Source organism: Lutzomyia longipalpis, chromosome 3 (assembly GCF_024334085.1).
Source record: "Lutzomyia longipalpis isolate SR_M1_2022 chromosome 3, ASM2433408v1".
NCBI classification, from domain to species: domain Eukaryota; kingdom Metazoa; phylum Arthropoda; class Insecta; order Diptera; family Psychodidae; genus Lutzomyia; species Lutzomyia longipalpis.
This window is the reverse complement of record NC_074709.1, coordinates 11,766,018-11,781,075: the sequence shown is the minus strand read 5'-3', so window position 1 is coordinate 11,781,075 and position 15,058 is coordinate 11,766,018. Positions and strand designations below refer to the sequence as shown.

Below are 15,058 nucleotides of genomic sequence, written 5' to 3'. Positions count from 1 at the left end.
GACTTATCCACTGATATGGGGGCGATATTAAAAATCCATCGATCTTCATAAAGAAAAATACCAGAAATACTCCGTTTCTTTTCCTCAATCGCGCACTCGTGATAAGGCACACGGAGGAGGGGAGAACATAGTATATACATATATTGAAGCACCTTCAAGATATCATATGATCGCGATAAAATGAACTTTATTCCCTGTGGTCGTGTGACAGAGTCTCCATATAGACCTGCTAGCTTCGCATTAATTTCCTATCAAAGAACACCATGTGGAAGAATAGAGAAAAGGAAATCTCTGTCCAGCAGATTACAGAGGGGTTTAGGAATGTCAATTGGGCTAAAAAAGCTCCATTTTGGAAAATATTACTTCAGCTTTGAAAGCTTCAAGTGCGCATATTTATAGTTTATCAGGAGAAATGCCCGAAAAGGTATTTTTGTAGTTTTTATCATCTAAAGTTAATTTTAATTCCATTAATAATCTTATTAATGTGTTGAAATTTATGACTTTTTCTTTGATTTGTTTCACTGAGAAGTATTTTTTAATTAACATAAAAATTACTGGAACACCTAAGAATTGATTTTTCACACGAACTATTAAAAAAAATCTTAAAGTAAAATAAAAATAACTGGATCAGAAATAATTATTCTTAAAATTCTTATTCGCAATATATATATAAACGTAAATTAAGAATTTAGTGGTTCTAATGACAGTGAAAGTTCTTAAAAAGATTCCCAACTATTTTTAATTTATTTTTTTTAACAAAGCATTCAGAGTGTCATACATAGAGAAAAATTTAGGAATCTACTAAGGGTCGTACACTGTGTCCTCTTACACCGTAAACGATGATGCTAAATTATGTTTCAAGTATAATACTTAAAATAAGCAAGAATGTCAAGAAGTTTCATTCAGAACAAGAGTTATTTATTCCACAACACAAATTACATTTCCATTTACAATTTTATAGCTCAAATTGTACATTTTTCTCAAAATTAGATTATGTATTAAAACTTTCAGAAGTTAATTAAATACTTAATATTGTTAGAGATATTGTAATGTTTTTAGTTGCTTACATTACTAACATTTCTTTGTAATCCTCCAAATTTTCTCAAAATCCGGCGATAATTGAGAAAAATTAAACTGAAAATAGCAACTCCGGCAAAAGCATATCCAAATATTATCGAAATTTTAAACTTTTTTTGAGTTTTTGCGTAGTCATTGTTGGATGTATTTGGACACTCTCGAACCAGAATAGAGTTTTTACACCAATTTGTATACAAAACTATAAGTCCATAGAAAACATTTAATGGTAAAATTGCCTTCAATGCATCCAAATAGATTGTTCGGTTAGTTGTGAAAGCAACTTCGTCTGCAAAAACCCACACTCCCACATCAAAAGAATCCTCTTTAAAATTAAGGCAACTATGTAGGATTAAAATATCCTTTCCAACCATTGTTAAATTAACGGGGAGTTCTCTATTCTGCCCATCTTCTGCATATGAGATCATTAACAATCCTCGCGGGTCTTTAGAATTATTTGAAAATTTTCCTTGAAAAACTTCACAATCTTCTATTACGTTTTTCGGATAGATATTGTATGAGAATTTAATTGTAAAATTATCTCTAGAACCATATTTTTTTTCCTCAATAAACGCAATTGCAGCACATGCAGACGTGGATAAAGGTGCTTTGTAGAATTTATGATCTCTTATGTTAATCATTGCGAATAAATTGTAATTGTAGTTAAATCTCAATTCACCAAAATCATAATTTTGTACATTTTCAAAGGCAGAACAATCAGAAATAGAAAATGTATCAAAACTAAAAGAACGAATTTGAAGAAAAATCAGTAAAATCTTGAAAAACATTTTTCAATGAAAGAGCTTTAGGAGCTTTAGGCTATGTACTATTGAAGTCTTCCAAAGAACTGGAACAAAGTGAATTAAGAACATTGTGGTAGATGTAATTCTACATTTCTCATTAATATTGGGCCATTCTTGTCGCAATATTTCTTGGAATTAGGCATCTGGCGTAATTCTCAGTGGCTTCTAGGCCCCTTTATTTTAGTAATTTTATTCATTTTATTTCTCATTATGGTAATTAAAGTTCTAACAGTAATAAAAAGTGGTTAAATAAATAATCAAGCAAAACTTTTATTTATTTCGAAAATTAATTCAAAACATTTGTAAAAATTCCACAAATTCGTCGGTAGTTAATAAAGATTAAACCAAGAAATGCAATTCCTATGGATGCATACCCAAAAACTATGTAAGCTGGCTTCTTATCTGTATTCGAATTAATTTGAAAGTGATCTTTTGGGCATTTAAAAATAATAAGAGTATTTTCACACCAAGTTGTGTTGGAAACTACAAGTTCTCTGAATAAACTTTCTGGGAGAATTGCTTTCATTGAATCCAAATAGATTGTTGGACTTAATAGAGCATAACTTTCTACAAGAACCCACACTCCGAGATCGTAAGATTCATCTTTGAAATTCAGACAACTATGTAGGATAAAAATATCCTTTTCCACCACAGTTAAATAAACGGAAATATCTTTATCCATCCCATTATTGTCTTTATATGTGACCAATAAGTGTCCCGAAGTTCTAGAATTTGGTTCAAAGATCATTGGAAATTCTCTACAAACACCTATTTCGTAGCCTAGGTGACTTTCCACGTTGAATCTAATACTAATAAAATCACTATCCATTTTATCGTCAAATCCAATAGTACAGCAGGTATCCATGGGTTCAGGTGCTGCATAGAATGGATGATTATTGATATTAATCATTGCGAATAGATTGTAATTGTAGTTCCTTTTCAAATGTGTAAAATTATATTTATGTGTTTTTACGGAAATCGGGCATTCAGTACCGTAAAACCGATCAAAACTTAAACCACGGATTTGAAATAAAATCACCAAAATCATAAAATACATTTTTAGATCTTGTGACTTGCAGAACGTACTAAGAAGGAAAATTAGGTAAAGCTGTACTTAAGTATTATTCTTTATTTCAATTACATTACAACATCTTGCCCTATATTTCTTATTTCTCTTTTAACATCTGGTATGATTCTCACTGAATTTTTATAGGGCAATCTATGATATATTAACATAAAGAGGAATTACACCAGAAATAAATCTTAACTACATATAGTCAACCTCATGGTGGATTAGAAACAAAGGGAATTGACAAAGATCCAAGAACGAAACAATCGAGGGATAGGTTTCTTAAAAAAAAAGTTGGATTTGAAATATTAAAGTTTTCACTTTAAAAAATCAGAATATCTTTTTCTTGTATTTATAATAACATTTATTTCAATACGTCAAAATCAGTTAAATATCAAATTAAAATTTTTAAATTAATTCATAAATTAATTAAAAATGAATAAGAATGACTTTCTTTTTTGTTATTATACTGTTGTTCGTTTAAAAAGCTTTAAGCTTTAAGACACAAAATATATTTCAATTCTCTAGAAAGTTTTAGAAAACATTTGAAAAGATGCTACAAATTCTATTGTAGCTGAGAAAGATTAAACCGAAAAGCCCAATCCCGAGAGTGGCATACCCGAAAATCATGTAAGTCTCCCATTTTCCTTTTAGAATTACTTGACTCGGTGATATGTAGTGCACTGTATTATTGCATTCTGAATGAATTGATATATTTTTGCACGAATCATTATCGGAAAATATGAGAAGATTGTAAAGGTATACCTCCAAAATTGATTTCAATGCATTCTTGTAAATTAAATTATTCACCGTAAATGCCTCACTATCTGCAAGAACCCAAAATCCAAAGTCATACATAGAATTGGAATTATTTATACAACTATGCAGTATAACCAAGTTCTGCATTGGAACATTTAATTCAATATCAAAATCATTTTTCACATAATTTTCATCGAAAGCATATCTTAAAGCCATAAATGAGCTGTATGAGAATTTCACTGAAAAGCTTTCACAAGCTTTCACATGAGCTTTAGCGTAAGAGAATGTAATTGTTAAATCTCTCTGGAATTTTTCTTCAAATGAAACAGCAATACAATCATTAGAGGATGTGGGTGTCTTGTAGAATGGATTATTCGGAATATTAATCATGGCGAATAAGTTGTAGTTGAAGTTTTCTTTCAAGTTATTTACATCGTCATAATGTGAATCATTAAATATTGGGCAATTGTTAAACTCAACTAAAACAAAACCACGAATATGTATCAAAATGAGTAAAACCTTTAAGATCATTTTGATTTTCAAACTTGAACCTTCTAATACCAGAATAGAACTAAACTGGGTAGTGCTGAATCTGAAAGGAATGGAAATTTTATTAGAATTTCAACATCTTATCCCTTTATTATCCTTGTCATTAGAACACGTGGATTAATTCTCATAGCAATGCCTGAGATTATGTGAGACGTTTGCTCAAATTTAGACATTTTCCTATATACTATAACAAGCCCCCTAATTTCATTTTAGACCTATGAGGCCAATAAAACCACTCAAAGGGTTAAGGAAAAGCTCAAAGAATAAAAATTTTTACTGATTAGTATTAATTTAAAAAGCTTTAAGCCTTTTTTTTGAAACTGTCACATCTCTCACTTCACTGATAAACTTTTACAAAACATTTGAGAAAGACCTACAAATTCTTTTGTAGTTAAGAAAGATTAACCCGAAAAGCCCAATCCCGAGAGTGGCATACCCGAAAACCATGTAAGTATCCCATTTTCCTTTTAGAATTACCTGTTTTTGGGCAACATTGTAGCATTCTGGAATCATTGATACCATTGATATATTTTTGCAAGAGTCAGTTTCGAAAAATATGAGAATATTGTAAATGTATTCCTTCATAATTGATCTCAATGCTCTTTTGTAAATTATACGTTTTGTTGTGAATGCCTCACTATCTGCAAGAACCCAAAATCCAATGTCATAGCCTATAGGGGATAATTTGAGGCAGGTATGTAGGATTATTAAGTTTTTCATTACAATATCCAAATTAACATTAAATTCTATTTTTTCATTATTTTCCACATAAGACGCAATTAACACTTTTGATGAACCATTGAAAAATTTCAATGGGAAAATTTCACAATTTTCCTTAACGTCTGTACTGTTTGTAGTGCGAGTTTTGAAGGTGAATCTTAATGATAAATCTTTTTCGATGTTTTCTACAAATGAAATTGAAATACAGCTGTTTGTAGATGACGGTGCTCTGTAGAACCGATTATTAAGAATATTAATCATGGCGAATAAGTTGTAGTCGAAGTTTATACTAAAATTTGCAGTATCGTGATAATTTTTATTATGAATTTCGTGGCAATTGTAAAACTGCTCAAAACCAAAACCACGAATTTGTAATAAAATTAGTAAAATCTTCAAAATCATTTTGAATTTTTAACTTTAACGTTCTGAGGCTAAGAAATAACTAAACTGTGTAGAACTTAATCAGGAAGTAGTAGAAATTTTATTAGAATTGCAACATCTTATCCCTTTATTATCCTTGTCATTAGAACACGTGGATTAATTCTCAAGCAATGCCAGAGAATATGTGGGAAGATTGCGCAAATTTGGGACACTTTTTCCTAATACTTCAAGCCTTAATCAGGGCCCTAATTTCATTTTGAAACCGAGTTGCGTTGCGGTTCAACGTACCAGGAAAGGATGTAACTAAGAAAAGCTCAAAAGAAGATATTTCTAAAGCCAAGAAAGTTGTAGAAGGAGAAATTTCTTGTAGAAATGATCTATTAAAAAAAATCAGGCCTGACAGAAAACACTAAATTACGCCTTTAATCCATTTCGATGTGAAAAATACAAAATCCCACGAAATTGTGGGGAAGAAAACTTGCCAGTGAAGCTTCTTTATCTATATTTATGGTCTATACTATTTAATGAAATTTATTACGAGGAACTAAACTTTTGATTGGGAATACTGATAACTTTTATGAAGCGTCTATCACTTGAGACGCAATTGATGGAGCTGCTTGGGTAAAAAAATCACACACTTTGTGACAATTTATGAATTGAAAGACGAAATGTTGTTCCACCTCTCAATGAAAGCTCTGCGGCTTGTTTATTTGATAAATATCATTTTCTTATTAATAAAAAAAAAAAATGAAAGAAACGATGGGAATTTGTCATTTCGGAAGCGCAATGACTAAAATAACGAATTATTGGCGGAAAAATTTTCCACATTTTGATCCCAATCACCACAAGACAGGTAAATTGGGGGACTTCGGATGTTTTGAAGTTGTTCCCCACCCCACACATCGCGCATATAGAGGTTGTGTGTGACAATGTGCGGAATTCTTTTTGCAAAAAATACCTGCCACTGTGCTACCCGAAAATTTATTACAAATATCTTATAAGCCTTGTCAACTGATCAATTGGGTGGGTGAGAAAGACGAAGGCTAATCAGTCACAACAGTGCGCGAAATGAGTTTGCGCCACTCCTCGATAAGAATTAAAATCAAATCAGCATTTTTGATAAAAAGGCGCTCGGAGTGAAATATCCACACACGCTGGCCCTCCTCCTAACTACATCATCACGTACATTTTTTTGTGTGCTATTTTGGACTTTTTACATAAAAGATTTTTGCCAACATTCACCCAACCTCAGTCGTTGGATGTCCCTCCAACGGGTAGCTTGCCCCAATTTTCTTATTTCTTTGCGCCCACATTGCTGGTGAAAGCTCCCTTTGGCTTTACTTAAAGGTTTAATCTTCTAGGCACATCGAGGATCAACAACACTGCCGTGCCAGAGGATACGACTGAGAAGATCTCTGTTATCCACGTGAGCTTCATGCCCCTCTGGATAAGCCGTATTGGCCGGTCACCGCGCAAAAAGCCCAACACACAAGTGCCCCATACAGCAAAAGTGAATTAAATTCATTTGAAGTGTAAAATAAAATATCCCGCCAAATACCAACAAATTATATGTATGTGCAAACAAAGCTCAATGGCAGTGAAAGTGCGATAACATTCTAAAAAGAATTCTATTCGATGTGAAGCTTTTTTTTGTCAAAGAAACCCCCTTTGGATTTGAATTAGAAGTGTGATTAAAAAGACATTTTCAATTCTCAAGTACCTCGTTTACAGAGTATTTTACGTAATTTTAAGTGAAACAAGTGTGAGGAACATTTAAGAATTGTTGGTGTGAACGGAATAAAGGAGAGAAAATGAGCCATCAGGAGAACAATAGCAAAAGGAAGCTTTCCTTCCTTGGCTTCAATCCAAGAGCAAGTGTAAGTGAATTTTTTTTGCACATAAATTTTCTTTCACAATGTTGTGGGGATTTTATGGGAGAAAACTATCTGCAAAATACAATTTAAAAAGCTTCAAAGTTGAAGTTTGAAATTTGAATAAAAAAAAAACACAGAGTGTGACAATATGAAAGCAATTTTCTTTCTAATAACTCTTGTTATATAATGAAAAGAAATGCAAAAACTCTCAGTTTTCAAAAAGAATTTTAAGGGGGGTTTTCTCAAGACATTCTTTCGCAAAGTCTTTTTTTAAAATTGCGTAGAAGAGTTAAATCTTAAAAAAGAGTGAAAGAGTTTTAAAACTCTTGAAAATTTGTTAAAGAAGTTCCAAAGCTCTTCCTTAAACTGAAGTTATTCGATTATTATGTGTTTTAAGAGAAAGCTGAAAGCTAATTCTGAAAGCTGCATTAGAATTGCTACATTCTGTGCTTTTATTTTCACAACAAACTCTCATAAGCTTCTTAATAGTTTCTTTAATCCTTTTCAACATTTTTTCTTTTTTTTTCTAAATTAATGATTTATGTGTGTACAAATTATATGAAGTGCTCTTCTTGTCTCTATTAAAACCACTTGAGTTTAATCTTTTCAGGGATTATAGTTATCACGAAGTGTCTTTCCACACTCACACAGAATCATTTCAAGTTCACAAATTTCACGATTAAGAAAGTTCCACGTACTTTCGCGGCTCTGTTGTGAATTTATTTTCGCGAATGGAGAATTTGGCGATAAGTACAGGTAACATCCATATCTTATTGTAGGCAGATTAAGGTAAATTTTCATGCCTTATCGCAGTGATATCACCACGAATCGTCACTGAGATTTACATCGCGTGTACTTGGCAGTGAAACTATCATGATGAGGTCTTCCGTGTGCTATAAATTTTGTATGTTTCACATTACTTGCGAATGTTCCCCCTTACGGTGCGCGACACACTCACAAACACGAGATTACCTCACCTGTGAGTTATTTTGTTAACACAGAAAGTTAATCATTCTCGGTGAGATTACATTACATAACTCACAATAATATTTTGTAAATTAAATGAATCTGAAGATGATATTTTAAGAGCACAAAGAAATTAATTCACGTGTGCGAAGAGCTTTAAAGCTCTGTGATATATAATAGAATTATATGTAATTTTTACTCTATAGCTTGAACCGCTTAGAAGCTTTAAAAATAGAGAGAGAAAAAAGCGGGAAATTGGAGTAAAATAGCAACTTCCCACGCACTAAATAACCCCCTCATGCAACCACGTCCAATGCTCCACTGACCCCGCGTAAAGTCTGTGAACTTGAACCTCCTCCACTCATGTGGCACCCATGGAAGCCGCGTGCTTCCGTGACCTGCTTAATGTGCAACCCCCCTTTAATGGGACAATTAAGCCTTCCCCTGCGTGTAAGAAGAAAAAAAATCATACACCCTTCGTCAATTTAGGCGTGCCCTCTAACCAGCAACAAGTGTCTCACATTTTATCCATTTTATTGATTAAAAAGGACTTCCTGCTGAATTTTTCTTCCTGCAGAGCCATTGAGGTTTTCTTTCTTTTCTTACCCTATGTTTTGTTCTTGAACTGTGTGTGGCGCATTTGAAATATATAGAGAGTCCATCAAGGTCAGGGTATTATTGATTTGTGGCAAACCCGGTGATTGTCCATCAATTAATAACTTCAGTCACATTTGCGTGTGCGGATACATGGGCAAAAGTTGAAATTCCCCGCAGTCAGTAGGAGAGTGTATAGAGAAAATATGCAATGAATAAGTGTTTTCAATATACGAACGATTCATCAATAATTGATTGACAAACACGACAATTCCAGCCCCGCGCTATGTGACATGGTGAAGCATGAAGCTCAGGGTTGTGGGGGTGCAAATACGACGACAATGTTATTTGCAATATAAATGTTGCTAAAAAGGAAGGAAATCGCGCGACAAACATTGAATAATGGTTGGAATCCCATTATGCAATAACCACCAGATAATACCTCGTAGAACGCAAAAAGGAATCCTCAAGAATTCCAACATTGTCACTAAGAGCAAAAGGATAAAGTGGAATTTTTCTTTTTTTCTTTTTGAAAATCTCTCTAAGCTTGGTCATTAATTCACAGCCACATAAAATACAAGACATAAATTCTTCGCCCAGTGAATTAATTACATCCAACCGAGAAATTAAATTCATCGTCATGACATTAATTTGAAATTAATTTCCGCCTAAAAGATCCAATGAAAATCATCACCATGTCCAAGATTAGTGAGAGAGAGAATTTCCCAAAGAAATTATATTGGCAATTTGATGAAAGATTGCACACAGGATGTTTCGGAAAAAAGGAAACCATCGGAAGGAAACAGGAAGGATTAATTTTCTCTTTTTTTGTATATGGATTAAGCAATTTACAGAAGGTCACATGTTTCTTTTATCAAGAAGACAAACAATGAATTAATAAATATTATACCCCAAATAGGTACCTCAAATAACGCGTCGGGAAAGGTCTGTCCACAAATAGCACTAAATAATAAGTTTAAAAATAACTCGTGGAAAAATAAGCTTTGGTAAAAATAAGACTCAACTTGACAAAGAAAATACTGCGTGGGATTATCATATGAGGATTAAATCTTGAGAATTTGGGAGATCTTAGAGAATTTTTTCTCTGAATCATCTCTTGATTTTGAGAATGCTCCAGTTTTTTTTTTTAAATTTATTTATCATAGAATTTAATGCTTATAAATAATATGTTTATTTTGCAATTTTCCTACTAAAATATTAAGATTTATTAATGATTTAAGGAAGAATGTAGATAACTCTTTATAAGGCAGCATAAGAAAATAAGGACAGATTTGCCCATTATTTTATAAACTAAGCAATTTTATTCCGTTTATTTTGAGAGCATAAAAACGACATAAAAAAATTAATTTTAACAAAAATTGAATGGATTCTATTAAAGGAAGAGTTTAAGAATTTCTTTCATGAAAACTTTCTTTGGAAAATCTGTGTTTCTCTCTGATTTATTTTAATTACTTACATATTAGATTAGTAAAACCATACAGCCTTTAACAGGGTGTAGTAGACAGTATAAAAAATCATCAAAAGACGCATTTTAGAAGCTCTTTCATCCTTTAAGGTCAAACCCTGACAAAATAAAATTCATTAGAAGAAAGACAAGACATCCCACGTGGAGGAATTAGCAAAAACATTCCACGAACTGATATCATTTACCATGACAGTTTCAGTGAAAAGCTCCTTGCACCTGCATAGAATTTTTCATATAAACATGACATGAGACAAACTATTAATAACGATCACAATATGAATTTCAGATTGTGTTCTGCGAGACAGAAAATAAGATGAGAAAATCCACAAAGCAGACAATTTTTCTTCATGTCAAATTAATCAAATCCACATGGTTTAGTGAGACAAATATGGGCGGATGAAACAACCCCTAACTGTGCGAGATGAATAACTTTTGTGGCACACATGGTGGGGAATTCAATCACTTTTCCATTTCTCTTCTTATATATATTTATTTGTGCCTCAGGCGGTGGTTTTCAAGGATTTTCACCTTCTCTGCTATATAGCAAATTCATCACACTAATCCTCTTTTCAATTGAATTGTCTCCAATATTGATTGGAAGTGCCAACATGTGGTTTGGGGGTGGGTGACATTGACTAATATCTATTAATAACACTTTTTGATATGGGGTAGGCTTAAACAGTGTGGTGGAAAGACTTTTATACACCCTCCGAAAAGTCAACATTAAGTACCCATCTTTACGCTCATTTCCCCTCTCTCTCTCCTTTCACTTTAAAAGGGATATTCGGGGAAAATGTTTTTGGGAATCGTAATTTGAGCTTTTAATTTATATTAAACTTTAACCCACAATAAGCTTGCTTTAGCTGCAGTGGATTGGAAGCGATCTTAGTCGCGGCCACCCCAAACAAATCTGAATCTGAATCTATATTAAACTTTCGGTAAATTATTGAGAAACTTATAAACTATGCAGAGAATTCTATTTCGACTTTCGGTTAAACTGGAATGAGCATCGCATAGTATACTAAATAAACATCAATGTTGAACCAAAATAAAGACAAGAAAGGAAAATTAGACATATTCAACGAAATTTCTTGATAATTTTTAACTCAAGTGAAGAATTACATTTTAACCAGGCGCCTCCATCAAAATTTCACGCTTATTTCTTAGGTGGAACTAAACGTATTGCAATTCATCTAATATTCTTAATCTCTTTGCTTCTCCTTGTACAATTTTGTAGGAAATTTCAGAGCAATTTTGCGGTAAATTTTTGTGACTATACCCCTACACATTTTGTGGTGTATATGTTATATATATATAATTACAGGGAGAGAGAGAAAGGGGGATGATTTGTTAAAATAAATTTTATATATGCAAAAACTCCACCCATTTGGCTAAATACAAAGTGCCTTGACGTCAGTATAATTAACAATTTGATCCTTTTCCCTTGCAAATGGGGGAGAAAGGGAAAGTGTGTGTGAGAGATGGGGTTGCGGAAGTTTTTGTGACGCAGAGAGAGGGAGTAATACATGTAGTACGACGAGAAAATTGGCAAGAGAATCCTCACACAAAAACCCACCAAGAGCATAAGATGATTGTAAAGTGTTCGAGAATAAAAAAAAAATGAGCAACAAATCTTTCAGAAAATTGAAATAATTCCACACAAAATTGAGGTTTTGACCATCAAGGACAAGAGCTTTTAATTTAAGCATGAGCAAGAGTTTTCTCGTATATGCCGAAAAGAAATGTTGCAAAAAGAGATTTATACTTGTATGGGAGAAAATTGAGAGAGTGAGCACAGTGGGAAAATGCAGAAGAGAACTTTTCCAACATTTTCAGCACACATTTTCCCCCAGTCTTGAGCTGATGGTCGTGCTTGAAAGACATTCTCTTCTCCCACATACGAATTCGGCAAAAGAGAAGTCGGTCACACGTCGCACCTCATCCCACCCCTAAAGCCTAACTCTCGTGTAACAAAATCTTGACCTCTGGGGTGAAAATTTACATTCACTCCCGCTTTGGTGAAGTGCGTGTGTGTGCCCAGAAATAGCCCGGAAAAGTGACTGTCAGGTGTAAAAATTGACCTAGAAAGAGAATTTCTGAAGAGGGGTATACATCGCGTGTGTCTGCTGTGAATTTTTATAGTTTCTCCGCGGATGGGGTGAAAATCAATTCTCCCGGAAGTTGTGCAAAAAAAAACAAATCCAGATACTCTCCTTGCTCCAGATAACATTCTCTGAGGGTGATTTGTGCAATATTATTTGTGCATTTTGTGCGCACCACCGACAACCTTTAGCCCGCACGTGAAGGACACTGGGGATAGGTCAACCTCCCAAATAAGTGGATCAATTTTCTCACAACACCGGCCGACAAGATTTCTTTACTTATATACCAAAAGCACAAGAAATTATTTCTTGGTGTTGCAATAAAAATCTCATATCTCATATCTCATATGTATTGAAAATTAGATGGAAACTTTTGCAAATTCATCCAAAAAGCTTCAAATTAAAATTATTTAAGCACATTGAATAAAATGATTTGATATTCAGGAATAAAAAATATATTTTAAAGCGACATTTAACCCATTTATTGATTTATTAAATTAATTATCTACTTATTCAATAAATATCAATATTTATTTGGCATTTTTACAAAATTAATAAATTTTAGTTAGTTTTTTTATTAGAGGGAAAAATTTGAGAAATATACAACTGAACTGTGAATACTAAAAAAATATTTACTTATCACTTTCAATAAATAATTTTAATTAATTTTCTGCTTTTATTTTCTTTCCATGAAAAATTTTTCTTCATAAATCATTTAAAATTATCGAATTGATTAGGTTGGTTTTCATAGAATTTTTTTTTAATCAAATTTAATGATTGATTAATAGTTAGGATTCTTAGTGCAAATTGTTAATTTTTGTAGCTATAGAGCCATGAAAATTATCACTAACATTCCTTAGATAATTCTAAGAACTTTTCTTGATATTAGAATTAACAGATCTCTTCTGTAAATTATCATAAATCCAACTGCAAAAAATGAGCGAGTTGGGCTAAGAATCTTGATTAAATCGATCAAAACAATTTTTAATAATTCTAGAGCTAGTGTACCCTTTCATTACCAAGAAAATCCTTTTATTAAATTGAAAATATATAAATTTTTCTTCTAAAAGTATTTCTTGCATTGCTTTAAAAATCTTGTCGCCCAGTGTGATGCGAAATTTTCAATTTATCTTCAAAGTGAATTAACTCTCTCCGCAGTTTACGTTCTATACAAGGTTCCATTGCACCAGCTGAACTTCATCAATATCACGAGTGCGAAACAGAGAGACTTTTAATTAAAAAACTCCCAAATAAAAAAAAACTAACTACAAACGATTAAATTGCAAACTAAATGATGTCGCCGCTTAGGCTCCAAAGAGGGATCATCGCGATCACAAATGATGCGCGTGCAACCAAAACCGCAAGAGCGGAATTCGTATCACAAAATTTTGGCAATGCACAAGAAAAAATCACTATTAGAGAGTCAGTCTTTGGCAATCAATTATCACAGTCGGTTGAGTTTATCACAGAAAATTATTTGGCAATTATTTGGACTTTGGGGAGAATAAATTATTGGTGACGGGAGAATTAAATAAGTTAATGTACAATTGAAATAAAATTGAATTTGAATAAATTAATTATGTACAATTGAGTTAGAATAAATAGTATTTACAAGTGAATAAAACTTAAAGCTAAATATATACAAATTGTGTGAATTTATGTACAATTACAAGACAAATACAGTGAATTAATTATTTACAACGTGCGATATTTTGGTGGCGAATCATCACAGAAAAAGCTATCACAGAAAGTATCACAGAAAGTTGAGTGAGAAATTGTATCACAGATCAAGGTGCTTTTCAAGCTTATCACAAATTTGGCGCGAAGTGCAATTGCGAGACACATCACCGAGGGGCCAACAACTCCAGCCGTACCTGTCGAAATTTTTTGCTCCTTAGCAAGCCGGAAGGCTCTAGGACAATTAATTTATGACAAATATAATTCACAGGTACGCACAGCCACACCACATTCACACCACATTCACCCCACACATGCACAACAGCCGAAATTAACACAAATTTATCACAATACAATTCACAGGTACGAAGAACAATCAAAGACGTACACAAGGACAACACAGAACATTAAATAATTAACATTTATCACACATATCTACAGGTGAGCGCCACCATTTTGGTCCTTCGAGCCGGAGGGCTCTAGGACAATTAATTTATGACAAATATAATTCACAGGTACGCACAGCCACACCACATTCACACCACATTCACCCCACACATGCACAACAGCCGAAATTAACACAAATTTATCACAATACAATTCACAGGTACGAAGAACAATCAAAGACGTACACAAGGACAACACAGAACATTAAATAATTAACATTTATCACACATATCTACAGGTGAGCGCCACCATTTTGACCCTTCGAGCAGTTTGATCATCGATCGTTTGATACATCGAGATCTTCAACTCCTACTGGGCTAGCGACTACCACAATACAGTCCACTTACCTACGCTCTACCAGTTAGTCTATCGCTGTGCCCTTTGCCCTCCCAAGAAGCATCATGCCGGCCAAGACAGCATCCCGCGCAAACTACAAGGGGCAGCTCACTAAGGTGAAACGTGCCATCGAGAAGTACATGATGAACTTCGATGAGCTGAAGCAACCCACCGCAGGAGCTGATCTCACCAAGCTGCTAGAGGAAGTTGATCAAATTGAA

General features: G+C 33.3%; 1 protein-coding gene and 1 long non-coding RNA gene across 5 annotated transcripts in view; both read left to right on the top strand.

Moving 5' to 3' along the window:
* Nucleotides 1-15,058, top strand: part of LOC129792165 (band 3 anion transport protein) — a 39,927-nt gene that overhangs the window by 7,601 nt on the left and 17,268 nt on the right. For all 4 annotated transcript variants that reach the window (XM_055830957.1, XM_055830959.1, XM_055830962.1 and 1 more), the window contains one exon: nucleotides 6,717-7,232. In XM_055830957.1, coding sequence (XP_055686932.1) covers nucleotides 7,167-7,232 — 66 coding nt within the window. In that variant the 5' untranslated portion in view covers nucleotides 6,717-7,166. The remainder of the gene's footprint in view (nucleotides 1-6,716; nucleotides 7,233-15,058) is intronic.
* On the top strand, nucleotides 12,050-13,638 carry LOC129792168 (uncharacterized). The gene is made up of 2 exons (XR_008750785.1): nucleotides 12,050-12,595; nucleotides 13,536-13,638. It is a non-coding gene; the product is annotated as an uncharacterized LOC129792168 (long non-coding RNA).